General features: G+C 30.1%; 3 protein-coding genes across 6 annotated transcripts; 2 read left to right on the forward strand and 1 right to left on the reverse strand.

The window, feature by feature from the left end:
• Positions 1-722: 722 nt before the first annotated feature.
• LOC113846287 (serine/threonine-protein kinase ATG1t) lies at positions 723-3703 on the reverse strand. 2 transcript variants are annotated; one of them, XM_027474374.1, is made up of 8 exons: positions 3341-3703; positions 3070-3187; positions 2938-2996; positions 2018-2082; positions 1809-1902; positions 1662-1742; positions 1471-1582; positions 723-1379 (listed from the first exon to the last, which is right to left on the reverse strand). In XM_027474374.1, the coding sequence occupies exons 1-8, from the start codon at positions 3593-3595 to the stop codon at positions 1312-1314; spliced, it is 852 nt and encodes a 283-aa protein (XP_027330175.1). In that variant the 5' UTR covers positions 3596-3703; the 3' UTR covers positions 723-1311. The 2 variants fall into 2 exon arrangements, with proteins under 2 accessions (XP_027330175.1, XP_027330183.1); XM_027474382.1 differs by having other exon boundaries at positions 3064-3187.
• Positions 3704-10992: 7289 nt separating this feature from the next.
• LOC113852625 (RING-H2 finger protein ATL78) lies at positions 10993-11943 on the forward strand. Its single transcript, XM_027482942.1, has one exon. It carries the CDS (start codon positions 11038-11040, stop codon positions 11701-11703), a length of 666 nt encoding a protein of 221 aa, XP_027338743.1. The 5' UTR covers positions 10993-11037; the 3' UTR covers positions 11704-11943.
• Positions 11944-16731: 4788 nt separating this feature from the next.
• Positions 16732-17949, forward strand: LOC113846538 (photosystem I reaction center subunit N, chloroplastic). Of its 3 annotated transcripts, none has more exons than XM_027474944.1 (3): positions 16732-17191; positions 17433-17558; positions 17679-17948. In XM_027474944.1, the coding sequence occupies exons 1-3, from the start codon at positions 16889-16891 to the stop codon at positions 17766-17768; spliced, it is 519 nt and encodes a 172-aa protein (XP_027330745.1). In that variant the 5' UTR covers positions 16732-16888; the 3' UTR covers positions 17769-17948. The 3 variants fall into 3 exon arrangements, with proteins under 3 accessions (XP_027330745.1, XP_027330736.1, XP_027330754.1); XM_027474953.1 differs by having other exon boundaries at positions 16762-17191; positions 17683-17836; XM_027474935.1 differs by having other exon boundaries at positions 16760-17191; positions 17433-17949.
• The last annotated feature ends 2789 nt before the right edge of the window (positions 17950-20738 follow it).

Raw genomic sequence — 20738 nt, forward strand, 5'->3', positions numbered from 1 at the left:
ATTAGAATAACAATTACGGTAGCGAGCATAAAAAAAAATCAGTAAATAAAGTAATAAAATTTTCATAATATTTTTATCCATTAATTTTATTTTAACATATAATTTGTTTTTTAAATATAAATAGTGTACGATTACATTCTTATGAATATTTAATGTATTTAAAATCTAATATACATTATCACTAAGGCTAATTATAATTCAATGATTAACTTTGTTTAAATATATTTGAAAATTATTAAATGAGATACACATCTAAGGCTTGAGAGTATTAGTGTAAAAGTAAAAGATGATGAGAATATAATAAAGTCTTATTTCATTTGAAGTACACTAAAATAACATGTTCCGTGTATTTTTAACTTGTTTCCTTTTCTCAGAAGATAAAATTTCCACTGAGATAAATAAATTAAACAATCATCAATAGTAAGATAAAAAAAAATCCTGTCGCATACCAATCAAATCAACATATCTTCTGAACAATGAAATCATATTTCATTGATATAGTATATGCATTATAATTTATTTATTATTCTCTCTTACCCCTTAGCATGCTTTCGTAGTCTGTCCTCCCAGCTACACACGCATTAACTCCTGGTCTCATGTAAAAACAAACTTATATTATGGGTCCGATAATTAAGCCACTACCTACAACCATGGTGGCCGTCTTTCGACTGATGTCAGATCAGAGTAGTACTTAAAATTCTCTTGTATAAATTAAGATCGGGTAGATTTCAGTAAAGTAGACAAATTATACTGATACGAAATATCACAGAAAAATTTAATACAATGTAGCAGATTCTCTTAATTATACACACCACTAGGAAAATTAGGTGGAAACAATAATTTCTTGGAAAAGTACATTAATCTTGCATTAACAAGACTCCTTGACCATATGGAAGAACTTGCACTAACAAAGGCAAGCTAACAGCAGTTCAGTTGAAGCCAACAGAGAAAGGAAACATTCATAGACTGAACCAATAAGCTCAGATGGATGCATATTACAGGCTGCAGAACAAGCTTCTCAGTCTCACCACCATGTAGCTGATGGATCCACACCGTTAGATGATATTATTGATAGGTCGTTATTATGAAACTCTAAAATAATTTTTCCATGCCGCTGAACTTGCAGGTAGTAATCGAAGAAAACACTCAGATTGTCCCCATTAGAAATACACTTACCCAATGTTCAGTTCAGAGAGGAGATATCAAAGATGGAAAAGAGACTGAAACGGTATTAACTTTTATCGATGATTTTGATGACCTGCAATGGAAGGTCATGAACACTTAAAATCCTGGTATTGCTACCTGCAGCTGTCACGTTCCCATCAATTTTCTTCGTAGAAAGCTATGCCAATAAAATTCATCAAAAGATAGGCGCTCCACTGCAACAAGGAGCAAATACTTCAGAAATAATTAGATTTCCACAGGAAATTGAGTGAATGGGAAAATTGTAAAAAAGGAAAAGTTCATAACCTGGATTTAAGCATAGTAGCCTTGAACAAATATCAAGACAGTCAGGATCCAATCCTGAAAGAATCCATTGAGAAAACGGAAGACAGGTGCAAGATCTTATGTTTTTCAACAGCTGAAATCAGAATTTTGTTTTAGCAGTGATCACAGACAGACGCATTTTTAATATTAGTAGTTCAAATTTATGTTGCTACCTGAACATTATTTCTGCCATTAAAAGGTGGGTAGCCATTTAGAAGTTCAAAAAGAATGGCCCCAACACTCCACATGTCTGCCTATATTAATCAAATAAATTTCAGTAAACCCAGTAAATTAATGTTGAAATTAAGGAGAGTTGATACCTTGTCATCATATCTCTGGAACTGAAGAACTTCTGGAGCCATGTATAATGGAGAACCACAAACTGTCTCAGCATATTCGCCAGGGCGTACAATTCTCCACATTGTAGGTAAGAGAAAGAAGTTGTCAAATCAGTGAGAGTAACAAAATGAAAAATAAAATAAATATATTGTGTTCATCTCCATATTCTTCCCCTAAACCAATAAACTACCTTGAGAGACCAAAATCAGCTATCTTTAGCACCGCATCATACCCATGGCTCGATAGCAAAATGTTCTGATCCAACAATAACACCAAAGCAAACAAATTTGCTTCTGGTCTCAAAATGATAGTCACTACTACAAATAGATTTTCAATAAGAGACTAATGCAACTAGGACAAGCCATTATGGAAAAAAGGCTGCAATTTTCCCTTTTCTTTGTTTTCTAAAAGTTTTGGCCCATAATGGACTATCTGAAATCATTTGATATCAGTTTAGACTATAATATTTACAGCAATGGTATTTAGTAAAAAGCTTTTATGCAAAATTTGTTATGAATGCCTCATATCATAACCAATCATGATTGGATAGAGAGTAAGGTTTGAAAAGTAAATGGGTAACTAACAAAATACAATAACCTTTTTTTTTTGTGTTATTCACTATCTGTAAGTTGTTTCATAAAATTACATTCCTACCTTTTAGCGCTTTTCAAAAATTTAACAGGCAAAGAAGTCTCAAGTTTTAAATTGCACCTGAGTTTGCATAGTTGCAAAAATAACAACAACAAAAAAAGGCCTGCTCAACAGATAAATACAAAAAATTAAATCTATATTATCTGCCACACGGTAGTCAATTGGGTAAACTTACAAGTTCAACACTCTAAGCAAAAGCACATGATAAAAATTTCTAACTTAACTATAGTGCAGGCCCTCATCTTCTGTTATTCTAGTTAAGTACTAGACAGGAACTAATACCACTCAGTATTTACCAAGAGATGACATTAATTTCTAGTAAAAACCATCATCATATAAATGCTATGTGAGGCATTTTGCACTTAACAGCAGAGTGACATAAACTACTGTTTAAAGTTTTTCATTTTCAAAGCCCTGTACTCAATTTTATGTCCCGCAAAACATAATATATATTTTTACCTCTGGTTTCAAGTCTCTGTGAATGATGCCCTGAGAGTGTAACACTTCTAGACCAGAACCTGCATCAAATAATTCAGTCCATGGTAATTGCCAACAGAAGTAATATTTCAACATAATAAAGTTAGCACTTACCAAGCTGCTGCATGAATTTTCTGGCCGTTTGTTGCTGAACTCTCCCATGGCTCCGAATGTAAGAAGCCAAATTGCCTCCAGCACAAAACTCCAAGACCAGGTAGACACACCCATCATCCTAACCAACCACGAAACAACCCAGAAAAAAAATATATACTTTTTCAAATATTCCATTGCAATATGAAAAATAACAAAAAGAGTAAGGAGAGAAAGGTGGAAAAGCATCGAGCATAGCATAGCAATGAAATTGGGAAATAAAAAGAGAGAGAACCTGGAAAAAGTGAAGAAGGTGAATAATATTGGGATGGTTAACAGAGGACAAGAAATTGATCTCACAGTCCAAGCAAGATTTGAGGTGAGAGTTGAGTTGAGAGAGGAAAACTTGCTTCACTGCAACCTCTTCACCACTTGGTCTATGCTCTGCGCTCCACACTACGGAGAATGAACCTTCTCCGATTTTCGATTTCAAAACGTAACGGTCTTTTCCCAATCCTACCACCCTTGCCAATTTCCCTTCATATTCCATTTATGTGAATTCAATCCAGCACATAATAATAGTCATTCTTAATTCTGTGATCGTTCTTTCTTCTTTCTTCCCTGTTTTGTGTATGTCGAATGTTCTATAACTTAACTTGTATCAGTGTATGTCGTGCTTTGACACACGTGGCATCTCATGATTCTACGCAATTGACCCTCTCAGTCTATGCTAATACTCTTTAACTTTCGAATATAAATAAAAAATAATTAAATTATACATATTAAAAGAAGTAATTAATTTATTTAATGTTTTAATTTTATTTAAAATTTATCATATTTTAAAAATATTTATTGAAAAAAATAAATTATTTAAAAATAATATAACTTTCGTATTAACATTAAATGATATTATTTAATAGTTTATATTTGTATACTAAATATTAATATCAATAAAAAACAATTATGAGAACTTGTTTTAAGTAATTTTATTCCTATTTTAAAAATTATATGCAGTTACTGATATCATATTTTAAAATTAAAAATATTAAAAATTATTTTTGAATTAATAAAAAATATTTTAAAAATAATTTTATTAAATAGTGTAAATTTATTAATTTTTTTATTATTATATCTCAGTATTTTTTCATAGTTAAAAATAATAATGTTATGATTACATTTAAAATTTCATTCGTATACTTAACATTCTTTTTTGTTTTACAATTAAAAACAATTTTCATTATATTTTTTTATGAAAGTTGTTTTATTTTAATTATTATATAAAAAATTATGTTTTGATCTTTACATCTGATATACTATTTACTATTTTAATTTTAACATAAAAATCTAACAATATTGTAATTTTAGAAAATAATAAGAATCTATTATAAATTTATTTTATGTAAAAAATAAAATATAAATAATTTTTAATATAAAGACTGAAATAAAATACGGTATCAAGGATATAAAAAAAAATTTGAAGTTATTAGAATATCGTTTACACAAATATAATTTTAGTGTGTTTTTCTTAAGTATTATGAGATTTTTGAAGAGTAAATTTCTATATTGGTCTTCTAAACTGCAAGGGTCAGTCATTTTAAGTTTTGAAATTTTAAAACAAAATAACAAGTTTATAAATGACATTTATTTTAATTTGTTGAACAAAAAATAATAGTAAAAAATAAAATTAAAATAAATAATTTTTTACCATTAAGAAATAATAGAATATTTTGAAATCTCAAGCATTGAAAATACTACTCCTATACAGTTTTAAAGATTTACTTAATTTTTAAAATATCAAGCATTTAAATTTGTTAAAAATACATATTTATACAGAGAATTTCAATATCTTAATTAACTATGAAGAAGGATGAAAATAAAAAGAGTATAGTTATTTATTATTAACATTAACTTTTCTCTAAATCATACCTTCCAAGTTCGATATGTTATGATTAGTATTGTGTTTTTGGTCAACCAAGTTTGATTTTTTATGTTACTGTTATCAAGCATTTTATATTTTTGGCCGTGTGTTATCAAGTTCAAAACAAGGAAAAGCAAATCCCAAACCCTGCAAAAGGAAAACTAGTTTGGGCTTAATTTGAGTTCAGGCCCAGGATCCTACCATCATGAGGCCTGGATAAAGAAAAATCAAATGTTTGACCCAAAAAATAAAAACGAGAACTCAATTGTAGACCCAATAAATAACCTCAATTTAACTCGATCTTATTAAATTATGGAGAAAAAAATAAACAAGAAAAGAACTGTTATTTTAGTTTTAATATTATAAGTATTAGTCATTTTAATTTTTAGAAAATTATTATCTTAATCTTTGACTTTACATATAAAGTCATTCATTTCAATTATATATATAATGACATTTTATAAATTCATATATTAAAATGAAGATTTTTGTAAAGGTAACAAAGTAATTAATATTTGTTACTGCACTTGGAAAACCCATAGGATGGACAATTATCTCGAATTGAATATCTTTTTTATTCAATGACCTTTGAAACTCACTAAGATTTAGTTTGAATACATTGATAGAAATTTTTTTTATAGGAGACAAAAATCAATATAAAAAACAAAATTTTTTTATTTAACTTTTAGAGAAATTAAATAAAAAATAAAAAGAAACAAATTATTTCCAACTTATGAGAGACGTTTATTTATTTTTTATTTTTTTTCCAGTAAACTTTTCTAAAATTTTACCCAAACTGAATTTTTAAGTCCAATAGACCGAGATCTGAATTTAAGAGTTTCACTGGCCAGAAGGTTTTATTAATTTAGGTATTGAGAGAGTTGACTTCTTTAAATTATAGGTTAAATTTAAGAGAGTAAAGTGTAAAATTATAATTATAATTTAAAAATATGAAGTGAATATATATCATTATAATGTTGATGATTAAATTTTTAATTAATTATTATAATTGATACTAAAAAGTACAGTCTGCAATTTAAAAGAATGAAGAGTATGCAAAAAATAGTGGAACAGTGAATTCAAACGACAATCAATCTTGTCAGCACAAACTATAGGCAAAGCTTGAATAGCCCTTGAGTGTCCTTTTTATGGGCAAACACACTTTGTATATTAAATGTTATTGTGTTAGTGAAATGCATATAGTGGTTAATCATATCCCAACCAATGTGTCAAGCACTGCATAATGTAATTAAACAAGAGCCAGAGAAAAATAATAATGATTAATGAGAAAAGGTTGGGCATGCATTATTGATGAAACTACTAAGCAGTATGAGATTTTGCAAAATTAATTATAGACCACTGACCAGGACATTTGTAAAGCAAGTTTTCACTTGTTAAATCACCCACTTGTGAGTGGTGAATTGTAATGGAGAGGTAGAATTGTGCAAGAAAACAACTAAATTACACGCATCTCACTGCAGATTTATTGGATGAGATTCACCCATCATCTATTCCATCGTAATTAAAATTTTCAAAATACTACTAATATTGTTAGTGTTTTTCTTTTATCAGAGTCGACATTTTATTGCAATTAATTATCACTGCTAATTCCACTTATCCTTATCCAGATGCAAGTAATAATCATCAAGATAAAAAGCTGTTTTGTAATGGTAAACAGTACTAACAATTCGTATGATATATTTTTTTAACCTTTATTTTTTAAGCCCTTTATGAGTATGAGTGACGCCAAAGAAAAAATAATGTTAAATAAAGTTTAAAATGATAACAATAGATGTGGATGATTTTTAATAAACTTTTTAATAATTTTATATGATACAAAATACTGGTTTAAATATGTTTTTATCTCTATATAATTGTTTTTTTATTTTGGTTCCCTTTTTTTTAACCTATTCATACTTCATTTTCAAAAATAACATATATTTAGTTCTTACTATTGAGTCATTGTGGTTCAATGCTAACATGGTGTAATTAATTTAATTATTTAATAATTTAAAATTTTTAATATTTTTTTTAATTTGAATCTCTTTGTATGGTTAATGAAATTCAAGAAGTCAATCCTAAACCTAATCTCACACTTGTCTCCGAAGATAACAGGGATTCATTGTGCAGTAACATTGGACAAGGGTATGTATTTTTCAATGAGGTGCAAAAGCGTGGGCAAAGCATTACATTCTTGATTCTTTACTTAAAACAATATATAGTACTATGTGAGGACCAAATGAGGGTTAAATGAGTTTTTTTTTTGTTGACAAATACAAGTATTTAATGATTTATTTTAGATTTTTATAATTATTTAATATTTTATTCTTTTTATTATTTTATTTAAGGTTGTGGTGACATGTTTGGATCTAAAGTGTTAATGTCTTAAGATCATAAACTTGGAAGACGAGTTACATTTCATTATACTTGGAAGACGAGTTTTATGGTGGTGATTCATCACAAGGGAGAATTTTTAAGAGAAAGTGAACAAAAATATGAAGGTGGATATATGTACACAATTCACAACGACTACATAGACAAATTGTCATATATTAAAGTTGCTGGGTTAGTTAAGGAGTTGGACTATGAGAGTGCTTTTCAACTTTGGTGAAAAATCCTTAATTGTGAGCTAAGTTTGGAAAGTACATTTAAATATATTTCATTGGATTCTAATACCATGAAAATGGTTAATTTATGTAATAAATAATATATGTGATGTTGATATGTTTCCAACACATAAAGGTGACTGCCCCCACTTTAAACTGCTAGAAAATATAATTCATGCTGGGTTAAAAAACAAAAACATCAACACTAGCAATAAAGTAAACTTGAACCGTGAATAAAACAATGAGGAGAAAGATGACATTAGTTTTAGTAAGGAAAGTGAATCTAACGATGATGAAACTGTTAAGGATATGCACTTTGATGAAAACAAAGAATGACAAGATTATGAGTGTGATCATAGGTTTAATGCTAGTGTAAATGATTTTTGTGAATTAACAAAAAATATTACTTTGCATTCCCAAATTTCTTCCAACTTTCCAATTTTCTTGAGTATTTATCATTCCTCTATCACGCCAAGTCTTCGCAAACTGGGATCTGACACTGTTTGATTTGTTAATGATGTTATCTTTATTATTGGAAGTCTCTTGCAACTAGTATGATAGTACAGTTAATGAATCCAATAAAATAATAAACATTTAGCTTAGCCCCTACAGTTTAAACAATTAGCCAAAATTTGTGCAAGATGCCATTCACCTAAATTGAGTTAATATTTATGAAAGGTAAAAATTTACTCAAATTATATATTATTGAATTTAATTGGTATGCATCGATAGTTTAATAAAAATTTAATTTTTATTTAATACTCTTGCAAATCATTTTAAAATATTGATTAAAAATATTTAATATGTTCCAATAAAATATTTTACTCACTCACAAAAGTAAATATCAAATTAATTTTAGAATGAATAGTTTTAAAATATGATCAAGGAAACTAAAGTAAAAATGTTTGATAAAATTATTTATTATATCAAAACATAAATATCTAATACTTACTATTTTTCAATTAGAATATTGAATAAAATAAATTAAACACCTCGTAATCTATAGTGTTAAAGTACCCATTAACAAATATATAAAAATAGTTTAGGATCATACAGTATTATTCCTATTCTTAATATATATTGGGCTTACTGTTTCAAGGCATCATAATCTTAAACCATATTGAAGGCAAAGCACGTGCATCACATTTGTTTATTATTTGTACACAAGAAAATCAACAAAAAGAAGAAGAAGATAATGTAATCACTCCTTAATTTCCAATTCCATGCTAAGTGAAATAGTTATTGTTTTTCCCACTAAAGTGGTCTCTATTCCTTTCTTGCCCTTATCTCACACCCTGGCCTTGACGTGGGCCCACAGCAACAACGATGGTAGTGAGATCCAACCCACCAAGATATGAATCCAGGTTCTTATGTGGTACTTCCAGTGCAGCAAGAGCCAAAATGCAAAAGCCATACTTATCCAAAAGCTCGCGATTCAGCTTTTGTGTTCATCTAGTTAGAACCTTCATATTTTTTTCGGTTCTTAAATTTTACGACTGGAACGAGTTTTTTAAATTTTTTCAGCAAATGATAATTTTGGATAGGAGTAAAAATGATTGGATTTGAGACTACTCTTAAAACAAATAATGACTTTTAATATGAGACTACTAATGAAATTAAGGATTTATATGAAGATTATCATGTGACTAAGTTCCGTACAAATAATGACTGGAGAGTGAAGAGGGACCATGCTTTAATCCAAAACAGGGGATGAAAAAATAAAATAATAAAAAGTTGGAAAAAGCAGCGCCCTGGACTTGTCTCCGCGTACCTTTCTTCATTAGTTTTATACCATCCAATACCTTAACGCAATTACTTTCCGCCATGGATGCGTGGTTTTTAAGCCAAAAAGCAGTTAGAGACAAACAAAATCAAATTGAGATCAAATTTGGCTTACACATTTGATCGATTTATATCTTTAACGATGTTGCTTTTTCTACGAACCACTGCTCGCAAGTCCAAGAGATTGTGATCTAACCACTTGCACACGATGTAAAGATTGTAAAAGAACTCCTTATGCCAACGGAAAAACATACGGGACCATTTTGGATATAAACATCTTACTTGAAAAAGATACATCACTAACATATCATTATGTGCAAATACAAGGGATCGATGATTCATAGTGACATAGGCATGCAGGTCGATGTAGACTGGTTGGTATCTGAATTTTTACACACAACTAGCCTTGTCGAGTTTTTACTATATTCTTTGTTCATTTTTTCTTAGTTGTTCCCTGCTATTCTCAGTTACTCTACAACGTAATGAAGAACCCACTTGCAACGGATACTATATAATTGTAACTTTAGTATTAACGTGACTTAAAATTATGTTAAAATACTGTCCCAAACACACGATGGAAGAAGTATGAGAAAAAGTATTTGTGATTTTGATTAGAGTTGACAGAATAAAAATACAGAAGAAAGAATTTGCTTTTCTACATGCTTCTATTTTGTTATGTGGAGGGAGGGAATAATCCGACGAGTATACGAAGGATGATGTTCAAGTTTAGAATGTGCATTTGTTGGCTATGAGGCGGCTAAATCAAAAGGAAAGTGGAAAGGAAAAGAAGATCCTTCACCTGAACAATTTCCAATGGGCAAGTACGGATGAGGCCACTTAGCTACTCCTTTTTATTTGGGGCCCAAAAGATGGGACATAAATGAACCTTGAAGCTCATCCTTTTAGTTGGGACCCAAAAGATTGGACTCTAATCAACCTTGGAATCGAAACCATATTTTTCAATTTTTAACTCTTCTCTGCTAGGAAGCTTCCCAATTCCTTCTCGTGCTCGTGGGTCCCCGGGGAACACCATTATATAGCATATGAAAAATATTTTTAAAAAGGTTCGTCGGATTTTTTTTTTTATAAAATATATATTCAATTAAACGGTAAATTAATAGTATTTTTTAACAAAACTTTCGTTAACTTTTTAATAAAATCTTGATATTTTGTTTGAAAAATTAACCTTATCATGCTGTGACTATTTTTTATTTAAATAAAATTATCTTTTCTAAAATATGTTTATATACTAGATAAAACAATAATAAATTTAAAATATAAGAGTTTAAACTAAATCAAGGAAAGCACCCCTTAATTAATGGGTTAAATTTTGGAAAAATCTTGTTCCTGGTATGAATAAAAACTGCCACGCGGCACACCTTGCGGCGTGTAAGGTGGGATTGAGTGGACCCATCTAAGTGGAGTATCCATATGCTAAGAAATCTATCTACAACAGGCAAAAACAAATTAAAGACAGATAAAAAACCTTCAATCTGACTACAGTACAACCCTCAAGAATATTCTAATTACCTAGCAACCAGTGACCAAGTTATAATACACATTTTCATATCCCAATCAAAGAGGGACACCAAATCTAACCACGTGAATTCCCTATATATAATTCCCCGAGGTAGCCAACAACAAGAAGCTCCAAGTCCAACAACTCATTAATTCCTCCAAAATAACATGTATTCTTCTCCACTCCTTCATGACCTTCTTGAGAACTTCCATTCAAGAAGGTTACTCCTCCTTCACTCTCCACTTAACCAATCAGCCAAACCTCCAACAGCTTCTACAACAACCCATGACTCAACAGAAACATATCTTGGAGATGGTAATTTTGATGCAAATGTTGTTATGGTACTCTCAGTCCTACTTTGTGCTCTTATTTGTTCACTGGGTTTGAACTCCATCATAAGGTGTGCATTAAGGTGTTCAAATTTAGTGGTGAGTGACTCGGACAGCAATAACCCTCCAGCTAGAGTTGCCAACACAGGACTCAAGAAGAAAGCCCTCAAGACTTTTCCCACAGTAAGCTACTCAACTGAGCTAAAACTCCCAAGTTTGGACTCAGAGTGTATTATATGCTTATCAGAGTTCACTAGTGGAGAAAAGGTGCGCATTTTGCCTAAGTGCAACCATGGGTTCCATGTACGCTGCATTGACCAATGGCTAAGTTCACACTCTTCTTGCCCCAAATGTAGACAGTGCCTTATTGAGACTTGCCAAAAGATTGTTGGGTGCAGGCAACAAGCTAGTTCCTCCCAACAAGCTGTGTTGCCAGAAACCATTGTAACCTTAGTGCCCCTGGAGCCAGAAGGTTTGGTGCGTAACTATAGGGAAGTTAGCTAATTCACTGGTCTTTTCTTCTTATCAATTAATTGTGACATAATGGTTTCTGGTGGAATGGACCCTAGTCACCCATAATTGGTTCAGACTAGTCAGCCACCTACCTCTCAACCATAATTAATGTAGTGGTTAAATATTAATGGTAGATGTGTATAGTGTGGAATCCTTTTTTAGTTGTTCTAGTTTTTAAACCCCTTTCTCTACTTAAATGTACAAAACTTCTAGTTTAAATTGTAATTACATTCTTTTCAATCATTATCTCAAGTACTTACTTTAACTGAGAATTTAGGGGCCTACATCGTTTCTTGTTTCTTCAATATGTCTATACTGAATGAACTCAACAGATCAGGCTAGATGATTTAAGCAATTAAGTTAAGATGCTGAGCAGGCAAGCACTTAAGCAATTCCAAGTCTTTAAGGGGAATTCGGTGCGTGCTTGCTTGAACTTATGATCAAACAAAAAATAATTTTATTAAAAAATAATTATCTAAATAAGTTGATGCAAAAAGATAGAGTAAATTAGTTTTTTTTCCTCCTTGGATGTGTCAGTGTCACTATACCAAGTGTCTTTTACGTTGTACAACGTGAAATGCGAACCACATATATTAGTAAGACTCAAATTCTTTCCTTAAGTTAATTAAATGCAAAATTTTAATGAAGTTCAATTTGGATATCATTAAGTATTTGTAAGTAAAAACATGAAATAAATCAAACTATTGTCATAAATTAAATTAATTTATATATATTATTTTTTTTCAAATTTTTCAAAGTTAATACACATAAGTTAATTTTCATTTATAAAAAAAATTAACTTGATTTGATTTTGTTATTTTCTTCTCCATAAGCATCTGTTGAGAAATTTATATATCCAAATTTGACCTAATTTAAAATGAATTTAGATTTGCTCTTAAATATGATACGATTGTATTGAAAAAGACAATTTTAACTACTAAATTTTAAAATCAATCGTGATAAATTATAGTTTAATGAAAATATTGCCTTTTCGAACAAGACCATGTCAGGATATAAATCTATATAAAAATCCACTTCACCAATTGAGTCATTCATGATAATTAACTAGTGTTTTACTTATGCCAAGAGATACGAAAATTTTATTTTGGTTTGACCAAAACTTTCAGTGTCATTATTTAATTAAGCTTAAATCAAATACGGAATTGTGTTCCAACATCAGAAACATGAACGAGTAAAATAAGTTGAAGGACATTAATTTCTTGGAATCATGGTCGTGCATGACCACAAAGTTGTAGGATAAATATTTCAGAATTTAAATACCATACTACATCACAAACGCAGTAATAAAATATCACAAGAAAAATATGGTTGGTGGAATCACTACCCTTATCAAGTGTCATGTGAATAATGTATCCCTATTTCAATAAATTAAAATTCCAAGAAAAAGAAACACAAAGTGGTGTACTTTATCCAGTCAATGGAGCATATAATGAATGGAATCTGAGGCTGAAACCACTAATCACTAACAAATCAAATAAGTGTACTAAAAGAGAAACGTTGTAGCATAGTAGCTGACAAAGTGTTTCATTTCATTGCTAACACTGACTAACCACACTATCCCGGACGGTTGATATTTGATTTGCTAAAGCCCAACGCATTAAATATACTATGTCTGCAACATAATATGGTAAATGTGTGTGCGTAGGACACTGATAGGGGAAGCAGAGCATTATCTTTAAAGCAAATTGTGAGGATATTATTGTACCAACCGTTAGAGCAAATCAGAGGTAAAGGATACAAGAGGAAAGCTAGATAATCGTAGCAATATAAATACATGCATAATAAAAGAAAGATATGTTAAAAGTAAGTCCAAATTAAATTCACCAATAATTCATGGTTTGATTGATTTCTTTTTTACCACATGCCAACCTTTCCGTAATCCTGTTGTGGGTTCAAGGCTAGCTTAATTTATACACCATGGAAGAATAAGAAAAAAGTAACGCACCCCTGTAATAATGGCTTCAACTTTTGAGGGTAAATTGAAATGTGCTTTCTCATCATTCTGTTTATCCTAGGTTAGATAGGGTGAAGTAATGACGGCAGGTACTAGGTAGCTTATTGTTGAGCCTTTAATAGCTGAATAGATGCGTAGTGGAATAAAAATTTCACATTACGTAATACATTCCCTTTTGCATTTTTTTTTTCACTTTTACGTGTGAAAATCATCAAGTCTGGGTTAAAACATCATATGTAACATAGGTAGATGTAATAAATTACAACTATTAAAAAGACAAGACCTAGGCAGTGGCTATATATATGCTATGTATTGCGGATATGGATTATCATGTATGATGCATGCAGATTGACAGTCTACGCAGTAGCACGAAAAAAAGCATCTTATAACAAAGAAGTAAAAGGGAAAATCGATTATTCAATAAAAGAGGATCCAGCCGGTAACACAGTGCTTGTGGATGTTCCATGAATTATGCAAGATGTTTGCATAGTTTAAAAAATAAAATAAAAAATTAATTTAGTTACTAGTATAATAATATGTGAGCAATATATACTGTTTGTAACTTGGTGCATGTATCCTTAAACTTTAAATATGGTCATTGACCTTTTCTCGAAAGATAGGAAGCAATTTGGTTTTTTTGTTTTTTTAATGAAATATTTGGTTTCAGGAGTTGATAAATATCTGGTAGACGTGTTTCTTATGCCCTGTGATATATCTCTGATTTCTGTTTTCAAATTTACATTGACACTTTGCTGCAGGATCCAGATGTCACTCCATCCATATGCACCTTGCTGTTATATGAGTATGGAACTTTTTTTTTTTTCAGGTTTACTAAGTTTAAATATGCTTTTATAAATAAATCTCATTGATTTTCAAGAATATTTATCTAACAAGGTAACATAAATAAACCTTTTTATTTGGTGTAAAAATTTTGAAGCTTAAATATGCTTTCTGTTGTTACATTTTATAAAAATTTTAGTTTTAGTCATTCTGAACTAATGCTTTTAATTTTGATCTTTATATTTTTATGAATTTTTATTTTAATCTCTTTCACCGATTAACCAAAAGTTGATATGTAACAATTTGATAATTGACTACGTTAATATATAATAAAGATTAAAAATATTTTTTAAATATAAGAATTAAAAAAATCATTCAAAAGACCAAAATGATAAAATATATATTTTAGCTAAAATTTTATATAAAACATGATGTGAACCAACCAACGTGGGAGAGAGAAAGTGATAAGGTTTGAAGCTTAATTACATCACTTACAAGTACAGAATAATAATCGTTTCAATCTATTCTTACAAGCCCAAACAAAATGTATGCTTCAGGAATCTGGGTCAATGAAACCATAATTTGGATCACAGTACTATCCATATGAGCTCTCAAGAGGGAAAAAGCCATTAGGACAAAAAAGCTCCACCTATCAGAATCACCTTCATGACTAAAATAACAGAGAATCACAGTGATGCACCCAAATGAAAAATTAATGGGTAGTAGTGAATGGGAAGTTACCCATGTCTGAAATGCTAACCACTTGCAAAGTGAATCTCCATCCAGTGACTAATATAAGTGGAACTCACTCTTATATGATTTTATAATTTTATATTAAACAATTTTTTTTTCAAATCTGCATTTATATTACATACGTCATGTTTATAAAATTGTAAATCAATAAAATAAAAATTACGGATCATATTTTAACAAGAAACTAGAAACAAAAAGATGATATTGTTTATAACTTATTTCTTGTGGGGAGCTTACAAGTTTCAAATGATATTTGGATATTTGAATAAAGCATTACGTTGAACGACACTGGTTATACTTTAACTTCACCTGGTGTCATAAAATAAACAGCTTCAGCTCCATGTGTATTGGAATAGACATTAAGTTTATTTATTTCAGTTTTTTTCATAAAAAATAATTTTATTTTGAAAATAAGTTTGAAACTTTTTAGTGTGTTGTACTCTTTGCTTGTGTGTTTTTTTTTTTAATAGAACGTAAAAAATCAAATGTTTTATTTTCTCTAACTGTTCTGTGAATCTTGTGAAAGAAACTGTAACTATAACTATCTTTTAAAATTAAATTATTATAATTTCGATTATATAAGAATAATTTTTATTTTATAAACCCTAAAAAATATTTTTTTTATATATTCTTAAAATAAGTATAAAATTTATTGAGAAAGTATAAACATTAAATTTCTTTTGTTTAAATAATTTTTTTGTCATTTAATATTAAAAAAATATTTATAAATATATTTTGATCCTTATTAGTATATGATGTCAGTTCACGTGATGATTAAGTACTTGTCTATTGAATTTACTTTACAATAATTTTAAAGTTTTTTTCTCTATTTTGAATGTATGAAACTATAGCTTGTTTAGTCATTTATTAATCTCTTATATTAACAACTAATGGTATTTTATATGTGTGTGTATATATATATATTGTAGTAAAAGAGATGTAATTATAGTGCTTTTATGAAATATAACTAAATTTATACAAGGTTTAAAAAATGCAGAAGTGTTGTTGAATGAGTCAAAACTTGCAATAAGTGAGAGGACTTTCATCAATCGATTCAAATTTTGACCGGAAAAAAAGCTTGATAATTTACTAACAGTTTTGCAAACTATATTATTATAAAGATTAGATTTAAGTACTATATATTTATAAAATATGGAGAAATTTTATATAAACTTTCAAAATTAAAAAATAGAGGGAGAGGTTAGAATTAATTTTTTTTTAATTTTAACAAAATTACTTAAAGATATATTTACAAACACACACAAATTATAAAAATAACCTACAAGTTTCTTATAACTTCCAAGATTGAGTATTGTTCAATAAAGTGCCCATCGTACCGTTATTTAAAAAATTTCTTGAGGGAAATATATATATGAAGCATATATACAGTGGGGTTGAAGTGGGTCCTCTAACTATACTCACCACAGAAACTGAAGTGCCCGAAAAATGGGTAGCATGGAAAACAAGATTTGCCAATAGGAGCGAGGCAATCTCACCTTATCCACACGTCTACCACAATCTTTAATCACATCCATCATCACATCACTGGTATCATCCATAGCCTCAAAGAAAATAATAATAATAATAATAACAACCCACGAATCTTGGCCCTTGCAAATTAAGCTGATTTTCCTTTTGACTCACACACACCTTGCATCCACCCCACATATGGCTGCCATGAACTCTAGCGTATTGGCCTGTAGCTATGCCATATCGGGTGCAGCATGTTCTGAGCTCAATGCAAAGCTCAGTTCCGTGCCCTCTGTTGCACCCTCTTGTTACAAGTTGCCAGTGATCAAGGCCCAAGAAGCCAGAGCTCCCAAAGCCATGGAATCTCAAGCAAGTGAAGGAAGAAGAACTGCCCTTGTTTTCTTGGCAGCCACCCTTTTCACCTCTGCAGCTGCAGCCTCCAATTTTTCTGCCAATGCTGGGGTCATTGATGAATACCTTGAAAGGAGCAAGGCCAACAAGGTCTAATCAATCTCTTTTCTCAATTTAATTTGATAAATACTAATAAATACTTTTAGGCTAGTAGTTAAAAAGTTGAAAATAGTATAATTTTTATAAAAATTGTTTATTTTTTACCAGTAATTTTAAGACACTTGTTAGCTGAATATATTTAATTATGCCATACACGACATTTCATCCCTTTTCGTTTTGTATTTTATTTTGTCATCACAATAATGTAGAATAATTTGATTGTGTGCTATAGGAATTGAATGACAAGAAGAGGTTAGCTACTAGTGGAGCAAACTTTGCAAGAGCATACACCGTGCAATTTGGCAGCTGCAAGTTCCCTGAGAACTTCACTGGTTGCCAAGATCTTGCCAAACAAAAGGTCACAGTTCTAGCCTGTGTTATTTTATCCCAAGTCTTGCATTTTACCTTTTCTAATTCTCTTTGTGTTGTGTTTTTTTTTTCCCTGCCCTTCCCCTCTTTTGGGTTTTTGTTTAAGCAGAAAGTGCCATTCCTTACTGAAGATTTAGAGCTTGAATGCGAAGGAAAGGACAAATACAAGTGCGGTTCTAATGTTTTCTGGAAATGGTGAAGGGGGGCAACATTTTCATGCGCATTTTCTCTATGAAATGTATCTAGCTGCTCCTTGAAAATATACCATATTTTTCTGGATTGCTTTTATTATTATATTTTGATTATGTTGGTTTTGCTTGGTCACAAAATGTGTAAATTGGTCTTATTTCCTCTAGATTCGTTGAAATTAAATCTACGCTTTGTTTGACGGGATCTTTTAAAAAAGAAAAAAAAAATTAAGGAGTTTGAACATTACAAAAAGTTGAAATCATGCTTCCCTAATTCATGTAAGTTATTAAGTCATTGCAAAATCATCAATATACCTCTGTATTCTTGACAGAATGACCAAACCTTTGACAACTGCAACAAATTCGTGGTTAGGACAGTTCCAAAAGAAATTGTATCATTATTCCTAAGAGGATCAAAGTTGAATTTGGTTTTTCAGACTAAGCTTATCCTTACTTGGGTTGGGTTGAGATGATCAATAGAGTGAACTGGTTAAAAAAATAAACTCAAAAGTCAAAACACTATTGTTTTTCATTTTATAGAGGATATTTACAATTTGAACCTAAAGTGAAACCCTTTTCATTCTAATCTTTCAACCGTTTTTTCTTTACACAAGAATTGGATTAATTTGTTGCTATTACAAAGTATTATAAAAGGCTACATATAATAAATAATATAATTCAATTGGATTATTTTATATAAAAATATTTTTTATTAAACAAATGCTTTAATAAATTGAAAAAAAATGAATATCTAACTTAGTTATATTAGGTATCAAATGTCCATTTTAGGTACTTCAAACTGTTTGGTATGGATTTTTTTTTAATCTGTATAAAATTATAATAATAACAACTTATGTATTTAGTATTTTTTTAAAAAAATTACATAATTTAACACATTGATACTATTAAATACTATAATTATTAATAAATTTTTATCATATATAATTATGCTTAGGTTTAAAAAAATATTTTTTTTTTCGTCTACTAAAAAACGTATCAGTATTGGCATTTTGGTTCAGAGTAGTGGGTCTGCTATTTTGCATAGGCCCATTTTTGGGCCATAAACATTAAACAAATGTTACAAATCTTCCAAGGCCCAAATTACAGTTATGATCTCCGACTTTCATACTGTTGACCAAAATAGAAGAGGGAGACAGTTTCAAATTTCGAAAATGAGTCACACCCTATTTTCTGTCAAATGGGTGCGAGAAGAAAGAACAACTGAGAGAGAATTTTTAAAAATATTTCATGAATAATGTGATAAAAAAAATTTAAAATAAAAAATTAACGTAAAAAAATGTTTAAATATAATAATTGTTAACACTTGTAGTATGACGAATGATGTTTTCGCAAGACAAGCAACGGACCCGACAAAGGTTCCCTTGCGTGCATAAATAAGACGGATATCCAGAAGCAATAATATACCAAAAATCCAGTAGCAATAATCAAAATATCAAGTCTTTGTTAATTGTATTATTTTTAGTTTTAAATCTACTGTATTAATTACAATTAATTATAAATTGTATATAAAAATATTGTAATCATACGTAACATAATACAGTGTGAAAGAATTCATACGTAACATGTTGACTTTCGAAGTGTCATGTATTTCTCTTGTATGACATTTGCCTGTTGAGAAATTCCAAGGTGTTTATTAATAACTCTTTTTTTTGTAAGCAAAATATATTATGGGCAGTGTAAGGAATCCTCTAACCCATTTACATACATGAAGACTCAGACTAGCTTATACATACCAACAGATGATATTCCTTTAAGTCTTTAGATTCAATCCTGATATATGAAAATAAATCTGTCAGAAAGAGCTAGTCTAAGCATGTTCTAGAAAATACTTGTGGTTTTTGACAAGGAACGTATGAACCAAAAACATATTAATGGATAAGAATACACATATTCCAACCAATTCTTAGGTGTTCATATTGTGTTCACTATTCACACACATAATAATACCCATCTGCTGAAGTACAGCTATTGGTTCTACTTAATTTAGTTCAAAATATATGAAAATCTAGGCCATGTTGATGCCATTGAATTCAACAACCTTGCTTCGGCATATAAATTTGATGAAAAAGGAAACATTATTGGTTTCACCTAGAATTCTGCTGTAGATATTAAAAGGAAAGCCTCGTTTATATCCTTTTTGTACATTATATGTAGTAGTCAAAAGTGAGCCATCTTCATGATTGCATTGAGGATGGTCTCCATATGATTGATCCCTTTAAAACTTCAACTAGAATGTAGCAATTGGAGCTTGGCCGCTAAGTTAGTTGTCGAAGGGATGCAACCATATATATCCCTTCAAGTAGCGAGAAAGGGTAAAGAAGACGATAGCGAGTGTAAGATATGGATTTTTCAATTGGGGTTAGGGATATTTTATCATATTCCCTTCCTAACGTAAGACAACTGCGAATGTGTTTGACTATGGATTTAGATAAACGTAAGAATGGGGAAGTTTGGTCCATCATATCCCAATTATCTCCCAATGTATCGGCTCCAAGAAAAAAGGCCAATAAGTATGTGTGTTTTCTCTTTCTTCAATGAAGTAGCTAGATAAATGTTAAATCAAGGAGAAAATGACTATATACTTATACCCACCCAATGGCCCAATGTCATATGCCAATAAATTTCACCTAACATGTACGCTACCATGTAAGCGATGAGTTATACTCAAGCCTGCAGTAATAATTAAATCTTAGCGTGGAATTCACTGCTTGTTTCATCTCCTACAGAGGAACGACTAATATATTGATTTATGTTCACATTATATTGAGTGCATGATTATGCCCATTATTAACACTGATAACTATGATTCTATTCTTTTTTTAATTATCAGATCCACGATGCAGTACCTTCAAATATCTGTTCACAACTTAAAAACATTATGAATAACTTGTGTTTCATTTACTAGGGTATTGACATTAGTTATCTATTAGCAGTTATATATATATATGACAAATGGGGCA

This window comes from Abrus precatorius, unplaced genomic scaffold (assembly GCF_003935025.1).
Source record: "Abrus precatorius isolate BTA unplaced genomic scaffold, Abrus_2018 Scaffold10, whole genome shotgun sequence".
In the NCBI taxonomy this organism is placed as follows: Eukaryota; Viridiplantae; Streptophyta; class Magnoliopsida; order Fabales; family Fabaceae; genus Abrus; species Abrus precatorius.

What these genes read in the sequence shown, in the direction of transcription:
- LOC113846287 (XM_027474382.1), bottom strand. Translation starts at nt 3,595, where the DNA reads ATGGAATATGAAGGGAAATTGGCAAGGGTGGTAGGATTGGGAAAAGAC. An exon ending in CATGCAGCAGCTTGGTAAGT is followed by an intron (nt 2,997 to 3,063) that starts GCTAACTTTATT and finishes TATTTGATGCAG; the next exon opens with GTTCTGGTCTAGAAGTGTTA. An exon ending in TCCAGAGATATGATGACAAG is followed by an intron (nt 1,743 to 1,808) that starts GTATCAACTCTC and finishes TGATTAATATAG; the next exon opens with GCAGACATGTGGAGTGTTGG.
- LOC113852625 (XM_027482942.1), top strand. Translation starts at nt 11,038, where the DNA reads ATGTATTCTTCTCCACTCCTTCATGACCTTCTTGAGAACTTCCATTCA.
- LOC113846538 (XM_027474935.1), top strand. Translation starts at nt 16,889, where the DNA reads ATGGCTGCCATGAACTCTAGCGTATTGGCCTGTAGCTATGCCATATCG. An exon ending in AAAGGAGCAAGGCCAACAAG is followed by an intron (nt 17,192 to 17,432) that starts GTCTAATCAATC and finishes TGTGTGCTATAG; the next exon opens with GAATTGAATGACAAGAAGAG.